Source organism: Pelodiscus sinensis, chromosome 1 (assembly GCF_049634645.1).
Source record: "Pelodiscus sinensis isolate JC-2024 chromosome 1, ASM4963464v1, whole genome shotgun sequence".
Taxonomy (NCBI): domain Eukaryota; kingdom Metazoa; phylum Chordata; order Testudines; family Trionychidae; genus Pelodiscus; species Pelodiscus sinensis.
This window is the reverse complement of record NC_134711.1, coordinates 331,968,691-331,991,567: the sequence shown is the minus strand read 5'-3', so window position 1 is coordinate 331,991,567 and position 22,877 is coordinate 331,968,691. Positions and strand designations below refer to the sequence as shown.

At 49.6% G+C, this 22,877-nt stretch overlaps 2 protein-coding genes across 2 annotated transcripts; both read right to left on the bottom strand.

Moving 5' to 3' along the window:
• Window positions 1–9,197: 9,197 nt before the first annotated feature.
• On the bottom strand, window positions 9,198–10,510 carry LOC142830553 (olfactory receptor 52M1-like). Its single transcript, XM_075936126.1, has 2 exons — window positions 10,497–10,510; window positions 9,198–10,263 (listed from the first exon to the last, which is right to left on the bottom strand). Exons 1-2 carry the CDS (start codon window positions 10,508–10,510, stop codon window positions 9,198–9,200), a joined length of 1,080 nt encoding a protein of 359 aa, XP_075792241.1.
• Window positions 10,511–19,773: 9,263 nt separating this feature from the next.
• On the bottom strand, window positions 19,774–20,520 carry LOC142830546 (olfactory receptor 52M1-like). The gene has a single exon (XM_075936036.1). The coding sequence runs from the start codon at window positions 20,518–20,520 to the stop codon at window positions 19,774–19,776; it is 747 nt and encodes a 248-aa protein (XP_075792151.1).
• Between the last annotated feature and the right edge of the window lie 2,357 nt (window positions 20,521–22,877).

Sequence of the window (22,877 nt, the reverse complement as noted above, 5' to 3'; positions counted from 1 at the left end):
AGCCCGGCTCCCTACAACTTTTTGCCTCTGCACACGGCACTGGAGGAACGGATGAGGTCCAGCGTCCAGGCCTGGGTGCCACGTTTCACAAAGGATATTGCAATATTGGACAGCTGCAGGAAAGAGCCACAAAATCAATTGGAGGTGGAAGACGATGCCTGGCTGAGAGACACTTAACTGTCGACCAAGCCAAGAATTTCACTGGGACAGACTCAGGGTCTTTAAACTGCTATGAGACTATTTTGTTGTTTTTTAAGCTTTTCCTGTTACAGACTCACTCGGCTCCCCCTCTGACCTGTCTGTAAGGAAAAGCTCTTTTACAGTTGCTTATCAGTTTGCCAAACTTTTATGTTTAGACTGTAATTTCCATAGAACCATAGAATGACAGAGCTGGAAGAGTATTCCGGAGTCAACAAGTCCAGCCCCATTCCCAAGGCACGACCAATCCCAACTCAATCAACCCAGCCATGGCTTTGTGAGGCCAAGAATTAAAAACCTTCTGGGATGGAGATTCCACCCCCTCCCTAGGAAACCCAGCCCAGGGCTTCCCCACCTGCCTAGGGAAATAGTTTTTCCTAAAGTCCAACCTAGACCTGCCCCACTGCAACTTGAGACCATTGCTCCTTGTTCTGCCACCTGCCCTCACTGAGAACAGCCTCTCTCCATCCTCTTTGGAACCTCCCTTCAGGAAGCTGAAGGTTGCTCTCAAATCCCCCCTCACTCTTCTCTTCTCCAGACTAAACCAACCCAAATCCCTCAGTCTCTCATAGGTCATGTGCTACAGCCCCCTAATAAGTTTGGTCACCCTGTGCTGGACCCTCTTCACTGTGTCCACATCCTTTCTATAGTGGGGGGCCCAGAACTGGACACAATACTCCAGATGTGGTCTCACCAGAGCCAAATAAAGGGGAATAATCACTTCTCTGGATATGCTGGCAATGCTCCTCCTAATGGTCCCTAATAAGCCATTTGCCTCCTTGGCTACAAGGGCGCCCTGTTGACTCATATATCCAGCTTCTCATCCACTGGAATCCCCAGCTCCTTTTCTGTTGAACTGCTACGTAGCCAGTCAGTCCCCAGCCTGTAACAATGCTTGGGATTCTTCCATCCCAGTTGCAGGTCTCTGCACTTGTCCTTGTTGAACCTCATCAGATTTCTTTTGGCCCAATCCTCTAATCTGTCCAGGTCACTCTGAACCGTGTCCCTGCCCTCCAGCGTATCTTCCTCTCCCCCTAGCTTAGTGCCTCGTCTCTGTTTCTGGCTGAACTGTTTGTTTCAGCGAAATAGTAGACGTCTTGCCCATTTCGGAATATTTGTTATAACTGTTGAATGATGATCCCTACCGCTTCCTTCATCACAGTACATGGATGGGAAGTAACAGCACCTCACATGCAAGAGGAGGCGGTGCCAGGTTCTCCACATTATCCCACAGCTGGCTTTCGAGGTCTTTTTCCACAGTTTTTGCCCCCAGGATAGTTTTACCTCAGTGGGGCCTGAGGAAAATTTGGGTCACAGACTCTGAAATGGCCTTGTTTTGTACCTCTCTTAACGTCTTTTATCCTGAAGGATCCTCTGTGGTGCTGAAATGAGGGCACCTGAGGGTTGGAGGAAACCAGCCAGCCTGAGGATGTCACTGAAGGCCCAGCCAAAAGGGAAATTTTGTTCTAGAAATCTACTAGAAATATCTCACCTCTGGGGGAGGATCCCGGGGATGCTTGGTAGCTCGGCAGAGCAGAAAGCACCACAGAGTGACTCTCGATCCTGTCACGCCCGTGTGGCACTGGGGTTGTGGGGCAGGGGAGCTCCTCAGCCAGAGCTGGTACCTGTGAGTGCTGAGAGGGACGCGTCTTCCCTCAGAATCCCCCTCAGGCAGCCACGTCCCGCACCTCTCTCAGCCCAGCGTCCGCAGCAGCATCCCACACTGAGAGCCGGCACAGGGGTGAGCACTGGTTATAACCCAGCTCTGGGCTGTCCCAGTGGGGTTCACTCTGCCTCTGGGGGGAAGTGGCATCTGGATGGAAAAAAGGCTGCAAACCGGCCTGTCTGGCTGGGCTATTTTTCCAGCGTTAGCAGTAAACAGTAATTAAGGGGCCTTCCCAAAGGGAGGTGAGATCCACTGGGCTCTGGGCTGAGCCAGAGGTTAATTTCTGTTCTGTGTATTTGTGTAGATTGACATTTTGTGGTTAATTAGGAAGAAAGCTGGGGATACTATCGAGCTTTTCCTAGGGCCTGATGCCCTGTAAAGGGCCGGGAGGGACAGAACTAAGACAGGTCTGGAGACAGGTCACTGAGGGGAAACTTGAAAACTTTCTGCAGGCACATGGGGCTGCTGGTGCGACATCGACGATCAGTAACTCTCATCCCCCTGAGCAGCCCCTTTTACAGGAGGGTCTGCTAAACCCCCATCAAAGGAACGTCACTAGGAACACACTGTCAATGTACAGATAGGCAAACTGAGGCACTGGGAGGCTTGAGTTGCCCAAGGGCACACAGAGGCTGAATGGGAGGATGGGAGGCAGAACCCAGGAGTGATGACTTCCCAGCTGTAACATTGGTCCTTCCCCCATACTAAGAGGGAAATTGACTCCTGCTCGGGCAGGGCCTGTTCACGGTGTGTGAGGAGGAGGAAAGGCTGGAAGAGGGAGCTGGAGCCTGAGCAGATTTTCACGGTGACTCTGACGGTCTCAGACGGTCTCAGAGGGAGCTCCCCACCCCTGGAAGGGGTGAACTCCAGGACTCCACTTCCCCTCCCACCCAGAGACCTTCCCATCTAGCCTGGGCCTCCTTCCTACGCACTCCCAGGAGAACCCCTGGTGCCAGAGGTAGACCAGAGGATGGGGCAGAGAAAAGGGGTCTGTGGTGAAGCAAGAGTGGTGCCTTCCCGCCGACTGGACAACCGAGAGCCTCTGGGAAGAGCGGGGGGTGGGGGGGAGACTCTCGCATAATGCAGCTGACTCTGAGCAGAGATTCTAAGTGAGGTTTGAGGCTGGGTTTTGTGAGAAAGAGATTTGAGCCTGGAAGCAGTTGGGTTTGGTGGGAGAGACCGTTATAAAATTGCCATCTTAAACGGTACAGGATTGAAGGGCGTGGCTGGCTTTCCCAGCATGCAATGCAGACTTTGTCTGCACCCCCATGTTGTTAACAAACTGTTGTCTGTTGGGTGTGGGAAAAACACCTCCAGGGCCAAGCAAAGGGCCCATGTGGGCAGAGCAATGGCACCAGGAGAGACGGGTTGGCGGTCTGGTAGTTATGACAGAAGGTAGACATGTTGCTCTTGGGGGCATGGGACGAACAGAGCCTCACTGCGGCCCAGGGGGCAGGTGGTCACACGGTTTTGAAGCAATGCGAGGACCTTGCGTACCTCAAAGGAGCAAAACCTTTCCTGGACAAAGCTTCCCCTTGAAATGTGAGGAACCTTGTGTACGGGGCACCAGCAAAACCTTACAACAGGGAAGCGAGTCCCTGGAAGGATGCTGAGGAAATGGAGCCGGGGACCAATCTGCCTTTTGTGGGGAGCTTTCCCAGAGCACATGGGAGCCGGATGGATCTGGTTCTCCAAAGGCTCAGAGACCTCACTCCCCCTCCATTTACCCAGCAGCCTGGATGGCCTTGAGGGCTCCCCTTCCACTGTGCTATGTGTCAGGATCCTCATCTCCTCAAGAAGGCTGGGCCCAGGTTTCCTGTGGGGCTCAACCCTGGGCCTGGTGAATTAGGCCCTGGAGCCCTCTCTGGAGACTTCTCTCCCCCACTGCCCCTCCCAGGCAGGGCAAAGCAAATTCACTGGAGGAAAGAGCAACACGAAAGTGAAGGGAAAACGGGGAGGCGAAAGGACAACACGTCTCCCTGCCCTGTGGTCACTGCGCATCATTAACAGCCGGCTTGAGACTTCTACAACCCATCCCATCCCCGGTGATGTGTTGCTCTGCCTCCAGCTTCTCGGGCTGCTTCTCTGGCCCCTCTGGTTGGGGCTGTCCCCAGAGTTGCTTTACTCCCAATTGGATACAATTCTGTAGCCAGCACATTCGGGCTCCATATTACTGTCCTATTCCAACAGCCTGGTACATAAAAATCAGCAGTTGGTAAAAACACATTGTACATTTAGCATCTCACATCCCGTTCTCTCTGCTATCCATGTCAATATGAATGAAAGCACAACCAAGCCCAGCACCATCTCTAAGGCTAGGAGGCAGTGCCCCCCCAGAGATCTCGGGGATGTTCTCCCTTTGGTGTCTTAGAGTTACCCCTGCGTTGTATTTTCCTGCCCCTGCTTAACTCCAGGCCAATGGGAGAGGTCTGTTCTCTTTCATGTGGGTTTGGACTTGTCCACTGATTTTGGTCTGCTCAGGACATGCTGCTCTGTGCTGCCCATGAGCCTTGCTCTCAATAAAACTCCAAGGTTGTAGGAGGCCTCTGGGTGTTCTTCTCCCAGGACCTAGATGTTTAGGTTGGGGAGCAGAAACCGACAGTGCGGGATTGTTGTGGGAGTCCACAATGTGGGGATTTGACTCCCACTTGTTCTGTTCTTTATCACATTCCTGGTATCTATGGATACAGAGTGGTACTGGGGTACCAGTCTCGTGAAAGCCCCACTGTCATGCTTTCCTCAGTCCTTTTCCTACTTTGGGCTGTGTCTGTGCTGAGAGCAGCTGCTCCGGCCTGTCATGGACACCTTGTTCTCACTCATGGAATTTGGTTCCTTCATCCTTAGAAACGTGTTCTTCATGATTCACTGGCAGCACTGTTAAGTTGGCCACCTCTTCAGGATCCTGTCCTTGTAGCCACGTGGACCATGACGTCCCACTCCTCCCCTGCGCTACACATAAGTCTGTCCGGATGTCTCATGAGATCTGCCCACTGTGGGCAGCCAGGACACTGGGCTAAGTAGACCTTTAGTCTGACACAGTCTGGCCATTCTTATGTTCTTATGTTCCCACCATGCGGGAAAGTCACCCAACAGTTCTCCTGGCCATTGCAAACTGAGCTATCCATGTTGGTAATGATCGGGTCCCCCCCTACGTATGGCCTGTCACTCTCCCAGAAATGTATTCTCAATACTAGAGGGTATAATGACAACATCTGGAAGGAGGGACCGAACTGCTCTTGTTTGATCTTCTCTTTTCCCGAAACTTTCATTCTCTGGAACAACACAGAGGCCGTCAGACCAGAGATGGGACCATTCTACTCTGTCCTGGGAAGTCCCATCTATGAATCTCTCTGGTTCCCTTAGCACCGCTGGCCCCCAAAGCCTGAATGTTTTCCTTAAACACCTCTCTCCCATGGATTGGGACCTCTGGGGGACAGGCTGATGGGATGGAGAAAAGTGCCTGTTTCCACTTACAATTGCCATGGTTAGCCTTCTCCTAGAGTTCAGTGGCTCGCTCTCCTGCCCTAGAGCACATGAGTGAGGCTGAAGGAAAGGAGTTCAGACTAAGGATTGGAGAACAGAAGGGGTAAGGACTCTGGGTGGTATTTACTTTGGGAACATCATTGGGAGCCGTGGAAGCTCCCCCCTCAGTTGCTAACTCTAGTTCATGCACTGCCACTGCCCACAGGCACCCTCCCACCCCCAGTTCCCATTGGCTGGCCGTGGGGCAGGAGCAGCATATAGACTGGATCTATGACCTGATGGAAGGACCTGTCTCCAACTCTAAGGAGCAACGTAGGGAGCTGTCCCCAGCACCACCAACCTTCCTCCTGGGCCAGTGACAGCCCCTGGGCCTCCCTCCAAGCAGTCACAGTGATGTTTGGGTCCCCTTGAGCACCCATGGAGACCCCAGGACTGTGTTGCAGGTAAGAAGAATCTGTGTCTAGGACTTGCACTGGGAGCAGGCTCAGGTATGAAACTTCAGGGTCTAGAGCCTCCCTTATCCCACTAAATGGCCCCTCTGCTCAGAACTGGGTCAGAAACTGCTGCAGCCTGACAAGGAGCCTGCCTACAGACAGGAGAGAATCCCAGATGAACAGGGTCTACCAGGCACTGCCAGGTCCCCTTTTTCGGCTGGGCATTCCAGCGGATACCCCAGTACCAGGCAACTCTAAATTGCACCCAGACACAGAAGCTACAAATTGCCCTCTCGCGGTAAAACCCAGATGGGTGGAGATCGTATTATCTCATATTCAATGGCATCCTTACATCTTACGGGACTCTCCACTTGTGCTCAGCAGCAGGAGGCTGGAATGAAGGTATCTATCTCAAAGTTGGCCATTGCAGGTGGAAGGAAGGAATAACTGAATGCTACCTACAAGCCCATCTTTCCCAGTGTCTCTGCAGAGGGGTGGGACTAGAACAAATGGAAACTCCCTAAAAAAGGGGAACGGGGGGAGGAGCCCTGAACTCTCAATAAAAGCCAGTTGGTGGAATCTTGGTGTTTTCCCACCAACTGACGTGGGAACCAAGCTTTGAAACAAAGGTCTCCTACCACTTGCAAAAGCTGTACAAGACAGGGAGAGGCTTTGTCCATGGTTGTTCACTCTGCACACAAGAGGACTCCTGGAAACACTTAGAATCATAGAATCATGAACCAAACTGGGGTGCAGCCTAAACAAAGAAAATGTGCCTTGTCCCATAGGTAGGGGCTGCCTGATCTTTTAAAATAAATAAAGTTTATTTTGCTCTGTGTAAACCAGTGATTTGGATGTTGCATATTCCTCTCCACGTTGAGGGCGGGGACACATTTCAGAGTTTACACTGTACAAGGTCCCTGTGTAGCACAAGCTAGTAACGATTTTGGGTTTTTACTCCAGAGGGAGGGCCTGTCTCAAGAATTGAGGGTTGTCCTAGCTGGGACCTTCCCATTCAGGGAGTGCTCAGAGATCCCACGTGTAACCACAATGGGAGGTCTCCCTTAGAGAGACCGGTAACGGTGTCTGCTGGAATGCTTGGCAGCTTATCACAGCAGTACAGTGTGACAGAGAGTTGTCAGAAACACACAGAGCAGAGGAGGCACATGTGGGTGAGAAGAACGTCTCGTTGGCATCTCCCGACCCTGTCTCATTCCCCAGCCAATCGCAGTTTTCCAACGTCTATGTAGCTCTCCAGGTGCGATGTCACAGCCTTGCTCAACCTCTTGTGGCTGGAAACTCACCTGACAGTTGTGAGTGGGCCACCCACACTGAACAACACTCGGCTTTCTTCTGGGGGTGGAGATTTGTGCACCAAGCACCAACAACCTCAGACTAGTTTCAGCTCAACTCCTGCGCACTCTTCAGTTGCTCCAACTCATCCTTCCCAGAGCTGCACCCTGGAGCCGCACTCTCTTTCCAGTATCCCTCTCTTGGGGCATGTGTTCATTAAAGCCAACAGATCCTGGCCTGGCAAAAAGGTTGTGAGACACATGACCAGAGAGAGTTACCAACTGGCAAACTCATTGACCCAGATTCAGTCTTTAACAATGATTAGAAAAGTCTGCAAGGGTACGTCTAGGCCACAGGCTTCCTTGGAAAGAAGCGTTTTCTGAAGAGATCTTCTGAAAAAACTTCTTCCAGAAGAGAGTGTCCACATTACCAAAGCGCATCAAAAGAGCAGACAACTTTTCCGAAAGATTGCAGTCACACAGAATGGATGCTATCTCGCATTTAAGCTGTGATTACTATGGACGGAGTAGGGCACCTGTGCTTTTTCCTCTCTCCTCTTATTTTGAAAAAACTCCCTTTTCCTGTCCACACATACCTTTTTTCAAGGGTATTTCTACACTACCCCGCTAGTTCGAACTAGCGGGGTAATGTAGGCATACCGCACTTGCAAATGAAACCCGGGATTTGAATTTTCCGGGCTTCATTTGCATAAGCGGGGAGCCGCCATTTTTCAAACCCCACTGGTTCAAACCCCGTGCAGCGCGGCTACACGGGGCACGAACTAGGTAGTTCAAACTAGGCTTCCTAGTTCGAACTACCATTACTCCTCGTGAAATGAGTAGTAACGGTAGTTCGAACTAGGAAGCCTAGTTTGAACTACCTAGTTCGTACCCCGTGTAGCCACGCTTATGCAAATGAAGCCCGGGAAATTCAAATCCCGGGCTTCATTTGCAAGTGCGGTATGCCTACATTACCCTCCTAGTTTGAACTAGGAGGGTAGTGTAGACATACCCCAATAGAGCTCTTTTGGAAAAGGTGCTCTTCCTTGTAGAATGAGGTTTACCAATGTCAGAAAAATCCCTGCAGTCTTCCAATTTTGTTTTGAAAGAATGCTATAGCAGTGTGGATGTAAGGGAAGATTTGGGGGGGAAAATGCCCTTTTTTTCCAAAAAATACCCCTGCAGTTGAGATGCACCCTAACTGATAAGGATGGCAATTTCATGCTTGAGAGGATAGGGCTTTGAAATGTAGACCTATATCATTAACTGGAAGAAGATAGGAACTGTAGTTGTCTATGTGTATGTACAGCTTGCTAGAGGTTAACGGTGCAAACGAATGGGTTCTTCTAGGACTGCTTTCTGTTAATGTGGAGATCCAAAAGGTATATCATTAGATAAGTTTTGGGTATAAGAAGACATTTTCGGTATGCCCTTTTAAAATTTGTTGCTGCAGGACCAAATGATGGATGAAGCCTGGTAAAATAGTGAGAGGTGATTTATTTGGTTACAGCATCCAGACCACTCATTCCCCTTCCATTCATGACCAATGAAGTGAGCCCTGAGTTATGATTACAGCATCTTTTATCCCTCCCCTCCTCTGGGTATCCACCCTATCCTTTTCCTTCTGAATCATCCTTTTGTTTCCTAATAAGGTGATGATTATTCCCGCACCCTATTAGATCGGGCCAAGTGGACTGTGTCATTTCCACTTGGAAAAGAGATGACAGAGAGGATATGAGAAGGTCTATGAAGTCAGAAGAGTTGTGTAAGAATGAAACAAAGAATTATTATTTATTCCTTCCTATACCACAATGGAGATCACCCAATCAATAGCCAGAGGATTTCAAACACAAAGAATGACATATTTCTTCACAGCCAGCCTGTGGAAACCCTTTGCCAAAGGATGAGGTACAATTTTAAGCAATACGAAAGGAGGTAACTCAATGACTTGTACCTATACTGATCCCCCAGTTTCTCATGCTGACCCTGTAACGTCAGGTCATAAAAGAACTCAGGATTTGTCTGACTGTCCAGGAAACGATTGAGGAAAGAGGGCTCAGTGTAATGTCACCAGTCAGCTCAGCACAAAGGTGAGTCGGACAGTCTGAGCCATGGGCTTGAACATTAGACCCTTTTCTGAGTAACTATCAACAACAGCCTATCCCGGATTTGCTTTGTCATCAACCCATAGAAGATGGGGTGTAGTGTGGGGGGCACCAGGAGTTTCACATTGGCCATGAGGATGAGCACAGGCAGGGACACATTAGAATCAATCCTCTGCATGAGGGAGACAGAGAGATCTGGGATGTACAAGGTTGAGAGGGCGCAGAGATGAGACCCACATGTCCCAAATGCCTTAAGCCGAGCATCCTTTGTGGGCAGTCGAAAGATGACCCTGAGGATCTGCGTGTAGGATACAGCGATTAAAAACCCATCCACACTGTGCACAAAAAATGTCACACAGACACTGTAGTAACTGGTGGGGCTATTGTCGGCACAGGCCAGGGACACCACAGAAAAGTGCTTGCAGTACGTGTGGGGGACTATGTTGGTTTTGCAGTATGGCCACCGACTCCCCATGATGGGAATGGGAAGTATCAACATGAAGCCGCGCAGCACCACAGCCAGGCAAATCTTGGCTACAACGGAATTTGTCAGGATGGTGGAATGTCTCAAGGGATTACAGATGGCCACGTAGCGATCAAAAGCCATGGCCGCGAAAATCCCAGACTCTATCACTAAAAAGCAGTGAACAAGGTACATCTGGGTGAAGCAAGAAGCAAAATCGATCTCTCTAGAATTGAACCAGAAGATGCTCAGTGTTTTGGGCACAATGGACGTGGACAGGGCCAGGTCAGAGACAGCCAGCATGCAGAGGAAATAGTACATGGGCTCATGGAGGCTCGACTCCCTGTTAACAATGTAGAGAATGGTGATGTTCCCGAAGATGGCTACAATGTACATGACGCAGAAGGGGATGGAGATCCAGCCATGGGCTCCCTCCAGGCCAGCGACACCCAGAAGGATGAAGGTGGAGGGGTTGGTGAAGTCGGTTGTGTTAAAATCTGACATGGAGTCCGAGAGCTGTCTTCCAACGCTGAAGCAGAATGGAGTGTCCTTCAAGTACCTTATATTCCCCTCACATCTGGTATGTGCCCAATGTCCCACGTGATGGTTGTAATGCAAATACCTGGATGGAGACACAATGTCAGTATGAGACACTCAATACACTGCGGGAAAATGTTCTCATTGGGGAAGTAGATTGGTCACTCCTTATTCACTGAAATTGACTTTTTTGGTAATCAAACGAAGGAATTATAACCAGCTAAACTTACTTAGGTCCGGATCATATTTTCTGGAGCTCCATGTGTCAGTAATTCCAGCTTTCTCGTGAGCACCAACAGAAAACTAGTGTTTTCCTACTGGTTCTCATTCATTGTCCCTCAATGCAATGAACCCAAACTGCGGAGCCCCTGCTGTAGACAGTCCCCTATCAACTGACATACTCAGCATTGGAGAGTGTAAAATAATCAAAAGATCTTTACCAAGACATGTGCCAAGGGAAACATCGCAGCTAGATCCCACCTCAAAGAGAAGGATTGACGTTATTGACAGCAGCTCCATGGACCCACCTGCTCTATCACCACAGTGGTCAAAACCAAGGGACCCCTTGGCTGCCTAGTGAAGGGGATGGAGACTAACAGGCTCTGGCCATACATAGGTTTGGTAATGTAGTCTCTCTATATGGGTGTAGCAGATAGAAAGGGGTGTCTGAGACGGGCTCTGAGAGTCGGGGTGGTTGCCAAAGAGGAACAGCCTGAAAACGCTGGCACTGTTAAGTTTAAAGAAGATATAATGGACACGTACACGATAGAGGAGATGACAATAATGTAACGTACATCATTCAAATGGACAAAGAAAGAAATGTTCTCTCCCCATGCAATATCTGTGGACCATGCCTCGAAAAACAATGGCCAATGGTCTAGATCCAGCCAGCTAACCCAGCAGATACAGCCAGGAAATGCTACAGAGAGCCCAACACAGCTGCAGGGCGGGATTTCTTTCAAAACTGTGAGCCCGGAGGCAGTGGGGGAAATGTTTGGGGCTGCTCCCATCCTCAGCACATTCCCACTGGCCAGATTCTGGCTACAATCTGGCCAATGGAAGCTTGTGTTTCAATAACAGGCAGCCAGGAAGCAGAAGGGGCTCTACAGCAAATGGTGGCAGCCAGTGCAGGGGCGGGGCAGGCAGGGAAGCTGAGTCTGGAATGGGCTGCTGGCAGATAAGTCTCTTGGCGAGACTCTACCTCCTGCACCCTAATCCCTCCCTTCCCCAACCCTCAGCCCCAACTACTCCCCCCTACTCCACATACCCAAATGCTCTGTCCCGCCCTCCTGTACCCATATCCCCTCCCAGATCCGGCTCCCCAACCCCTGTCCCGGAATACAGACTTCTCCTGCCCTAGCTCACATCTCAAATCCCTGCACCCCCTCCTGTACCTCAATTCCCTGTCCTAGGTCACAATCCAACCCTCTGTACCTCAGTCCAGTGCCCCAGGTTACAACTGCCTCCTGAAATCAAACTCCCTCCCTAACCCCAAGCTCCCTTCTGCACCCAACCCCCATCCCAGACCCCCACAGCTCGTCCTTTCATATCATGGAAGAGTGTGGCCTTTGGCCACTTGCCAAATCCTTCCATTGGCCCCCCTTTGCAATAGACGGTGCTCCAGAAATGCCGGTTTCCCAATGTTACACCAATGAACGAGTAAAAGAGATTGAGAGGAAACCTTTAGAATGGGGAGAGGAACTTTCTTTGGATCAGAGACTGCCGGCCATTGAGAAATCATTCGGGATGGAGGCAGTGAAGGCTGGAGTGTCAATGCAGGCTCCCTAAGGCTCTGGGGAGAAGTCCTGAGCCCCGGGGGCCAGATCCAGGCAAGCTGGGGACCCCATCTGGCCTCTGGGCCATAGATCCCCACCTCTGATTTGGACAGAAGAATGGGAATGAACACTGGGATTTCTTCACGGGAATTCCTGAGACGGCTCCAATTCATGATTCCTCAGTGAAGCAAAGTGAATAACTTTGGCAGGTCAGTGGGAAATAGAAGGTTGTGAATAGTAGTGGGAGGGGAGCAGGAAAGCAACACGTAACATTAGAAAGGGAAATATTGAGAACAAGCAATAGAGAGGGGATGTTATCATAAGGGATGTTAAAGAGAACAGGGGAAATCCCTGGCAGAGCCATGTGTCACACCAAGCGGACTAGGAACTATATTAAGAAAAAAATAAATCCTAGGAGAAGTTTAGGATGATTCTTAGCCAGAAAAAGAGAAACTGTAAATGTTGCTGAAAACCGAGATGTGATCCATCCATAGCTTTGTGTTGCGATGGGAAGGAAGCCGTATGAGACCGAGCTAGCACATGAGGTGAGGAAATATTTTCCTGCCCATCAGCATCCCAACAGGCTATTAAACCACGTCTGCAGGAGAACTTAGAGTTCTGAGCAGGAGTCACGAATGGACAAATCAATCCCACAGCCCGCTTGGAACAAGGAGTAGGCAGCCAGGAAACAGCCAAGACAAAACAAAAATGGCAAGGGGCAATACTGGGATAAACATCAAGCCTATTCAAATGGAATTTTCAATAACGTTTCCCAAGGCTAGGAAAGAATGGAAAGGTTGTTATGGAATCAGTTGAAAATGAATTTCTAGGATTCTAATGAATGCCAGGCAACCACAGGGCTTTTGGAGCTCCCGTCTTGTCAAATCAACCTGATTTCTGTCCTGAAGGAGAGCACACACGTGGTTGATCAAAGAAACCACTCAGCTGCAATCAACGTTGATTGCACTGAGGCACGTGATTTAGTCCAGGGAACTAGACGTGTTAAACACATAAGAACATAAGAACAAAAGAATGGCCTTACTGAGTCAAACCAAAGGTCCTTCTAGCCCTGTATCCTGTCTGCCGACAGTGGCCAGCACCAGTGCCCCAGAGACGGTGGACTAAAGACAACGATCAAGCAATTTGTCTCCAGCCATCTCTTTAAAGCCTCTGACAAACAGAGGCCAAGGACACCATTTTATCTCCTGGCTAATAGCCTTTTATGGACCTAACCTCCAGGAAATTATCTAGCTTCTCTTTAAACTCTATTATAGACCTAGCCTTCACAGCCTTCTATGGCAAGGACTTCCACACATTGACTACACGCTGTGTGAAGAAGAACTTTCTTTTTCTTTTATTAGTTTTAAATGAAGAAGAAATTTCTTTTATTAGTTTTAACACGAACACTACACAACCGCCATAAGCAAGTGTAAAACAGACTCAGCCCCATTTGCTGATCTGTCAGCAAGCGAGGTCTGTTTCCAGGGGGTTGAATTAACAGGAGCCTGGTAGGAAGGTCACAGGCGGGGACAGGAGAGCTCTGGGTCACACTGGGTAGGCCTCGGATAAAGTACCATGTCTGGTCATAGAGCTCATTACTGGGGTATCGGCCTAAAATCAATGGTGGGTGTTCTGCAGGTCATCTGATTGGATGATCAAATGGCTCCTTTTCACCTTCAAACCCATGAATCGATCAATAATGAAAACAAAATCCAGCTTTTATAGTCCCTGTGTCTCACCGCACACCAACAAGGGAACATTCTTCCGTTACGTGGAAGGCCAGACCATATAACATGGAGAAAAGACAAGAGATGGCTTAATCCCTCATTGGCCTGTGGAACTTCGTGCCACCTACACAGTAACACCAAAGAGGTGAGGGGGAACGCAATTTTCAAATGGACTGGCTGTTGAGGGTCCCTGGAGAAACAGGCTTTACTTAAGCCAACCTAACTCCAGTCTACTGAAGAAGTGGGTTTTGCCCACAAAACTTCATGATCCCATCTACATAGTTTGTTAGTTTTTAAGGTGCTGCAAGACTATTGGTTGATTGTTACAGACTCACTCTACTCCCCTTCTGAACCTTCTGTGAGGACAGCTCTTTTACAATGGCTTTCAGATTTCCCAAACTTTTAATGTTTAGACTGTAATTTTCCATTGCCTCGTCTCTGTCTCTGGCTGACCTGTTAGTTGACAGTTTCAGCCATAACCTTCAGTCAAATAGCGGGAAGGTGGGAGAAAAGACGTCTTGCCCAGTTTGGAATATTTGTCACAACTGCTCAGCGAGGATCCCTACCGCCACCTTCATCACAGCACATGGAAGGGAGGTAACAGCACCTGGAGGAGGAGGTGCCAGCCTCTGTGAATTTTCCCACAGTTGGCTTACGAGGTCTTCTTCCTCCGTTCTTGCTCCAAGTGGAGTTTTGCCTCAGTGGGGCCTGAGGAAAGTCTGGGACACAGACTCGGAATTGGCCTTGTATTGTGCCTCTCTGAACATCTTTTGTCCCAGAGGATGGTCTGTGGCACTGAAATTTAGCCACCTGAGGGCTGGAGGCAACCAGCCAACCTTAGGGCCCAGCCAAAAGCGACATTTTGTCCTGTGGTACTAGAAAAATCTCACCTGTGAGGGAGAGTCCCTGGGATGTTTAGTAGATCGGCAGAGAAAGCGCCACAGATTTACTAACGTACCATGGCCACGTTGCACTGGGGTTGTGGAGCAGGGAAGCTCCTCAGCTCAGGATGGTACCTGTGAGTGCTGAGAGCGACGTGTCTTCCCTCAGAATCCTCCTCAGGCAGCAGCGTCCAGCACCTCTCTCAGCCCAGCGTCTGCAGCGGCGTCCCACGCCGAGAGACAACTCGTGGTTGTGCAGTTGTTATATAACAGCTCTGGGCAGTCCCAGGGGGGGTTGTCTGAGCCTTTGGGGGAGAAGTGGCCTCTGGATGCAAAAAAGGCTGGAAAGCGGCCTGTCTGGCTGGGCTATTTTTCCCGCGTTAGCAGTAAACAGTAATTAAGGGGCCTTCCCAAAGGGAGGTGAGATCCATTGGGCTTTGGGCTGAGCCAGAGGTTAATTTGCTGTTCTGTGTATTTGTGTAGATTTACATTTTGAATTTAATGAGGAAGAAAGCTGCGGATACTATCAAGCTCCTCCAAGGGCCTGTCGCCCTGTAAAGGGCCGGGAGGGACAGAACTAAGACAGCTCTGGAGACAGGTCAATGAGAGGAAACTTGAAAGCTTTCTGCAGGCACATGGGGCTGTTGGTGCGACATCGAAGAGCAGTAACTCTCATCCCCCTCTGCCACTCCTTTCACAGGAGGGTCTTCAAAAACCCTGGTATAGGAACGTCACTAGGAACACACTGGCAAGATACAGATAGGTAAACTGAGGCACTGGAAGGTTTGAGTTACCCAAGGTCACACACAGGGTGAATGGGCGGATGAGAGACAGAACCCAGGAGTCCTGACTTCCCTACTGTAACATTGGTCCCTCCCTCATGCCAAGAGGGAAATCGACTCCCACTCGGGCAGGGTCTGTTCCTTGCGTAGGAGGCAGGGGAAAGGCTGGAAGAGGGAGCTGGAGCCTGAGCAGATTTTCATGGTGACTCTGAGGGTCTCAGAAGGAGCTGGAGTGTGGGAGCTTCCCACCCCTGGGAGGGGTGAACTACGGGACTCCACTTCCCCTCCCACCCAGACACCTGCCCACCCAGCACAGGCCCTGGGTCTCCTTCCTACACACTCCCAGGACAGTCCCTGGGGCAGAGGGAGACCAGAGGCCAGGGCGGGGAAAGAGGGCCGTGGGGAAGGAAATGAGGCATCTTCTTCGAGACAGGACGACCGAGAGCCTCGGAGGTGGACTCTCCCACAATGCAGCAGACTCTGAGTTGAGATTCTGACTGAGGCTTGAAGCCGGGTTTCACGAGAGATTTGAACCTGGAATCAGCCGGGTTTGGTGGGAGAGACCGTTATCAAATTGCTGTCTGATATGGTGCAGGACTGGAGACCATGGCTGGCTTTCCCAGCATGCAACGCAGACTTTGTTGGCACTCCCCTTTTGTCAATCAAATGTTTTCTGCTGTGGTGTGGGAAAAACACCCCCAGAACAGTGGCAGCAGGAGGGGCGGGCTAGCGGTGTGATACGCAGGACAGCAGGAGAGTCTCTCTCACCTGTTCGGATCTTGGGGGCGAGGGACGGACAGAGCCTGTGAGGGCCAGGGGGCAGGCGGTCACATGGTGTTGAAGCAATGTGAGGAGCCCAATCTCCTGTGTCTGAAAACCCACCTGACAGCTGTGAGTGGACCTCCCACACTGAACAACACTCAGGGCTTCCCTCTGTGAGTGGAGACCTGTGCGCCAAGCACCAACATAAGAACGTAAGAACGGCCGTACTGGGTGAGACCAAAGGTCCATTCAGCCCAGTATCCTGTCTGCTGAGAGTGGCCAGCACCAGGTGCCCCAGAGAGGATGGACCGAAGGCAACGATCAAGCGATTTGTCTCCTGCCATCCCTCTCCAGCCTCTGACAAACAGAGGCCAAGGACACCATTTTATCCCCTGGCTAATAGCCATTTATGGACCTAACCTCCAGGAAATTATCTAGCTTCTCTTTAAACTCTATTATAGTCCTAGCCTTCACATCCTCCTCTGGCAAGGAGTTCCACAGGTTGACTACACGCTGTGTGAAGAAGAACTTTCTTCTATTAGTTTTAAACTTGCTACCCTTTAATTTCATTTGGTGTCCTCTAGTTCTTCTGTTTAGGAAACTAATATATAACTTTTCTTTATCAGCCCTCTCCATACCACTCATGATTGTATAGACCTCTCTCATATCCCCCCTCAGCCGCTTTAACCTCTTCTCATATGGGACCCGTTCCAAACCCCTAATCATTTTAGTTGCCCTTTTCTGAACCCTTTCCAAGGCCAAAATATCTTTTTTGAGGTGAGGAGAGCACATCTGTACACAGTATTCAAGATGTGGACTACCATAGTTTTATACAGGGGCAGTAAGATATTCTGGGTCTTATTTTCTATCCCTTTCTTAATAATTCCTAGCATCCTATTTGCTTTTTTGACCGCCGCTAACAACCTCAGACTGGTTTCAGCTCAGCTCCTGTGAACTCTTCAGTTGCTCCAACTCATCCTTCCCAGAGCTGCACCCTGGATTCGCACTTCCTTTCCAGTATCCCTCCTCTGAGGCATTAAAGCCAACAGATCCCAGCCTGGTAAAGCTGGAGCGCTTGGCAGCTTATCACAGCAGTACAGCGTGAGAGAGAGCTGTCAGAAACACACAGAGCAGAGGAGACACATGTGGGTGAGAAGAACGTTTCGTTGGCATCTCCCGACCCTGTCTCATTCCCCAGCCAATCGCAGTTTTCCAACTTCTATGGAGCTCTCCAGGTGCGATGTCATAGCCTTGCTCAACCTCCTGCCGCTGAAAACTCACCTGACAGTTGCGAGTGGGCCCCACACACTGAACAACACTGAGGGCTTCCTTCTGTGAATGGAGACCTGTGCGCCAAGCACCAAGAACCTCAGACTGGTTTCAGCTTAGCTCCTGCGCACTCTTCAGTTGCTCCAACTCATCCTTCCCAGAGCTGCACCCTGGAGCCGCACTCCCTTTCCAGTGTCCCTCTCTTGGGGCATATGTTCATTAAAGCCAACAGATCCTGGCCTGGCAAAAAGGTTGTGAGACACATGACCAAAGAGGGTTACCGAGTGGCAAACTCATTGACCCAGATTCAGTCTTCAACAACGATTAGAAAAGTCTGCAAGGGTACGTCTAGGCCGCAGGCTTCTTTGGAAAGAAGATTTTTCTGAAGAGATCTTCTGAAAAAACTTCTTCCAAAAGAGAGTGTCCACATTGCCAAAGCACATCAAAAGAGCAGACAGCTTTTTCGAAAGATAGCAGTCACACAGAATGGATGCTATCTCGCGTTTAAGCTGTGATTACTATGGACGGAGTAGGGCACCTGTGCTTTTTCCCCTCTCCTCTTATTTAGAAGAAACTCCCTCTTCCTGTCCACACATGCCTTTTCCCAATAGAGCTCTTTTGGAAAAGGTGCTCTTCCTTGTAGAATGAGGTTTACCAGTGTCAGAAAAATCCCTGTAGTTGTCTAAGTTTATGTACAGTATGCTAGATGTTAACGGTGCAAACGAATGGGTTCTTCTAGGACTGCTTTCTGTTAATTTGGAGATCCAAAAGGAATATTATTAGATACGTTTCGGTTATAAGAAGACATTTTCAGTATGCCCTTTTAAAGTTTGTTGCTTCTGAACCAAATGATGGATGAAGCCGGGTAAAATGGTGAGAGGAAATTTATTTGGTTACAGCTTCCATACCACTCATTCCCCTTCACTTCCCTCCCCTCCCCTGGGTACCCACCCTATCCTTTTCTTCTGAATCAACCTTTTGTTTCCTAATAAGGTGACGATTATCCCCTCGCCCTATTAGATCGGGCCAAGTGGACTGTCCCTTTGTCCTATTAGATCGGGCCAAGTGGACTGTCCCTTTGTCCTGTTAGATGGAGCCAAGTGGACTGTCCCTTTGTCCTGTTAGATCAGGCCAAGTGAATCCTACCTATTTACTTCCTAATATGGGGAGGCTACCTTTTCCTGGTCCCTGCCTACTGTATTTTTGGTTTCTCTTTTCTGTCTCTCGTCATCTCTACTTTTATTTTTGAAGATGCAGTGACCCGATCTGCGTGCAATATGTGGGCACAATATAGATTTCTACACAGCTAATTTAGTCTACAGAAGAGAAGGCTGAGGGGGGATTTCATAGCAGCCTTCAACTTGCTGAAAGGAGGTTCCAAAGAGTATGGAGAGAGGTTGTTCTCAGTGGTGACAGATGGCATAATAAGGAGCAATGGTCTCAAGCTGCAGTGGGGGAGGTCTAGATTGGATATTAGGACAAACTATTTCCCTAGGAGAGTGGGGATGCACTGGGATCGGTTCCCTGGAGAGGTGGTGGAATTTCCATCTCTAGAGTTTTTACATCTTGGCTTGACAAAGCCCTGGCTGGGATGATTTACTTGGGATTGGTCCTGCCTTGGTTGGGGTCTGGACTTGATGACCTCCTGAGGTCTCTTCCAGCTCTATGATTCTATAGGAGGAGAGAGTAAAAAGACTGTGTCTTTTCAGAGTGAAAAAGAGATGTCTTGGTAGATATAAAAAGGGCTAGGTTGGAGAAATAGAAAACCATTCACTCAGCTCCCGACATGTCTTCTAACACCCAAATTATTGGAGCCAGCTGTCCTTAGTGTGTCACAGTATGGACCAATGTATGGAGACCTCGTAGCCTCATCACAAAAAATATGCATGGTAGAATTGGAAATGTTAGTGAAACGTGAACTGAAAAGAATTAGTGGTATGGAACAGAATCTATAGAAGGCAAGATTAAAAGATTGTCATTTCTACTTGGAAAAGAGATGACAGAGAGGATATGAGAGGTCTATGAAGTCAGGAGAGTTGTGTAAGAATGAAACAAGGAAATATTATTTATTCCTTCCTATACCACAATGGAGGTCACCCAATCAATAGCCAGAGGATTTCAAACACAAAGAATGACATATTTCTTCACAGCCAGCCTGTGGAAACCCTTTGCCAAAGGGTGAGTTACAATTTCAATTAATATGAAAGGAGGCAACTCAATGACTTGTACCTAGACTGATCCCCCAGTTTCTCACACTGACCCTGTAACGTCAGGTCATGAAAGGACTCAGGATTTGTCTGACTGTCCAGGAAACGATTGAGGAAAGAGGGATCAGCGTCATGTCACCAGTCAGCTCAGCACAGAGGTGAGTCGGAGAGTCGGAGCGATGGGCTTGAACATTAGGCCCTTTTCTGAGTAACTATCCACAACAGCCTATCCCGGATTTGCTTTGTCATCAACCCATAGATGATGGGGTGTAGTGTGGGAAGCATCAGTAGTTGCACATTGGCCATGAGGATGAGCACAGGCAGGGGCACATTAGAAGCAATCCTCTGCATGAGGGAGACAGAGAGATCTGGGATGTACAAGGTTGAGAGGGCGCAGAGATGAGACCCGCAGGTTCCAAATGCTTTGAGCCGAGCGTCCTTTGTGGGCAGTCGGAAGATGGCCCTGAGGATCTGGATGTAGGACACGGCTATTAAAAACCCATCCACACCATGCACAAAGAATGTCACAAAGACGCTGTAGTAACTAGTGGGGCGGTTGTCAGCACAGGCCAGGGACACCACAGAAAAGTGCTTGCAGTACGTGTGGGGGATGATGTTGGTTTTGCAGTATGGCCACCGACTCCCCATGATGGGAATGGGAAGTATCATCATGAAGCCGCGCAGCACCACGGCCAGGCAAATCTTGGCTACAACGGAATTTGTCAGGATGGTGGAATGTCTCAAGGGATTACAGATGGCCACGTAGCGATCAAAAGCCATGGCTGTGAACATCCCAGACTCTATCACTAAAAAGCAGTGAACAAGGTACATCTGCGTGAAGCAAGAACCAAAATCGATCTCTCTAGAATTGAACCAGAAGATGCTCAGTGTTTTGGGCACAAGGGACGTGGACAGGGCCAGGTCGGTGACAGCCAGCATGCAGAGGAAATAGTACATGGGCTCATGGAGGCTCGACTCCCTGTTAACAATGTATAGAATGGTGATGTTCCCGAAGATGGCTACAATGTACATGACGCAGAAGGGGATGGAGATCCAGCAATGGGCTGCCTCCAGGCCAGCGACGCCCAGCAGGATGAAGGTGGAGGGGTTGGTGAAGTTGGTTGTGCTAAAATCTGCCATGGAGTTTGGGAGCTGGCTTCCAACGCTGAAGCAGAATGGAGTCTCCTACAAGTACCTTATATTCCCCTCACATCTGGTATGTGCCCAATGTCCCACGTGATGGTTGTAATGCAAATACCTGGATGGAGACACAATGTCAGTATGAGACACTCAATACACTGCGGGAAAATGTTCTCATTGGGGAAGTAGATTGTTCACTCCTTATTCACTGAAATTGACATTTTTGTTAATCAAACAAAGGAGTTATGACCAGCTAAATTTACTAAGGTCCAGATCATATTTTCTGGAGGTCCATGTGTCAGTAATTCCAACTTCCTCATGAGCACCAGCAGATAATAAGTGTTTTCCTAGAGGTTCTCATTCATTGTCGCTCAATGCAATGAACCCAGACTGTGAAGCCCCTGCTGTACACAGTCCCCCATCAACTGACATGCTCAGCATCGGAGAGTGGAAAATAATCAAAAGATCTTTACCAAGACATGTGCCAAGGGAAACATCCCAGCTAGAGCCCACCTGAAAGAGAAGGGCTGACGTCATTGACAGCAGCTACATGGACCCAACTGCTCTATCACCGCAGTGGTCAAAACCAAGGGACCCCTTGGATGCCTAGTGAAGGGGATGGAGAATAACAGGCTCTGGCCCCCCATGCAATATCTGTGGACCATGCCTGGAAAAACTATGGCCAATGGTCTGGATCCAGCCAGCTAAACCAGCAGATCCAGCCAGGAAATGCTACAGGGAGCCCAAGGCAGGCTCCCCGCTTACCTCGTCCCACTCGCACACCCCTTAGACACATGGCTGCAGGGCGGGATTTCTTTCAAAACTGTGAGCCCGGAGGCAGTGGGGGAAATGTTTGGGGCTGTTCCCATCCTCAGCACATTCCCACTGGCTGGTTTCTGGCCACAATCTGGCCAATGGAACCTCGTGTTTCAATAGCAGGCAGCCAGGAAGCCGAAGGGGCTCTACAGCACATGGCTGCAGCCAATGCAGGGGCGGGGCAGGCAGGGAAGCTGAGTCTGGAATGGGCTGCTGGCTGATAAGTCTCCTGGCGAGACCCTGCCTCCTGCACCCCAGCCCCTCCCTTCCCCAACTCTCTCCCCCAACTACACCCCCCTACTCCACATACCCAAATGATCTGTCCCGCCCTCCTGTACCCATATCCCCTCTCAGATACGGTTCCCCAACCCCTGTTCCGGAATACAGACTTCTCCTGCCCTAGCTCACAACCCAAATCCCTGCACTCCCTCCTGTACCCCAATTCCCTGTCCTAGGTCACAATCCAACCCTCTGTACCTCAGTCCAGTGCCCCAGGTTACAAGTGCCTCCTGCAATCAAACTCCCTCCCTTACCCCAAGCTCCCTTCTGTATCCAACCCCCATCCCAGACCTCCATACCTTCTCCTTTCATATCATGGAAGAGTGTGGCCTTTGGCCACTTGCCAAATCCTTCCATTGGCCCCCCTTTGCAATAGACGGTGCTCCAGAAATGCCGGTTTCCCAATGCTACACCAATGAACGAGTAAAAGAGATTGAGAGGAAACCTTTAGAACGGGGAGAGGAACTTTCTTTGGGTCAGAGACTGCCGGCCATTGAGAAATCATTCGGGATGGAGGCAGTGAAGGCTGGAGTGTCAATGCAGGCTCCCTAAGGCTCTGGGGAGAAGTCCTGAGCCCCGGGGGCCAGATCCAGGCAAGCTAGGGACCACATCTGGCCTCTGGGCCATAGATCCCCACCTCTGATTTGGACAGAAGAATGGGAATGAACACTGGGATTTCTTCACGGGAATTCCTGAGACGGCTCCAATTCATGATTCCTCAGTGAAGCAAAGTGAATAACTTTGGCAGGTCAGTGGGAAATGGAAGGCAGCAAACAGTAGGGGATGGGGAGCAGGAAAGCAAGATGTAACAGAAGAAAGGGAAATATTGAGAACGAGCAATAGAGAGGGGATGTTATCATAAGGGATGTTAAAGAGAACAGGGGAAAATCCCTGGCAGAGCCATATGTCACACCAAGCGGACTAGGAACTATATTAAGAAGAAAATAAATCCTAGGAGAAGTTTAGGATGATTCTTAGCCAGAAAAAGAGAAACTGTAAATGTTGCTGAAAGCCGAGATGTGATCCATCCATAGCTTTGTGTTGCGACGGGAAGGAAGCCG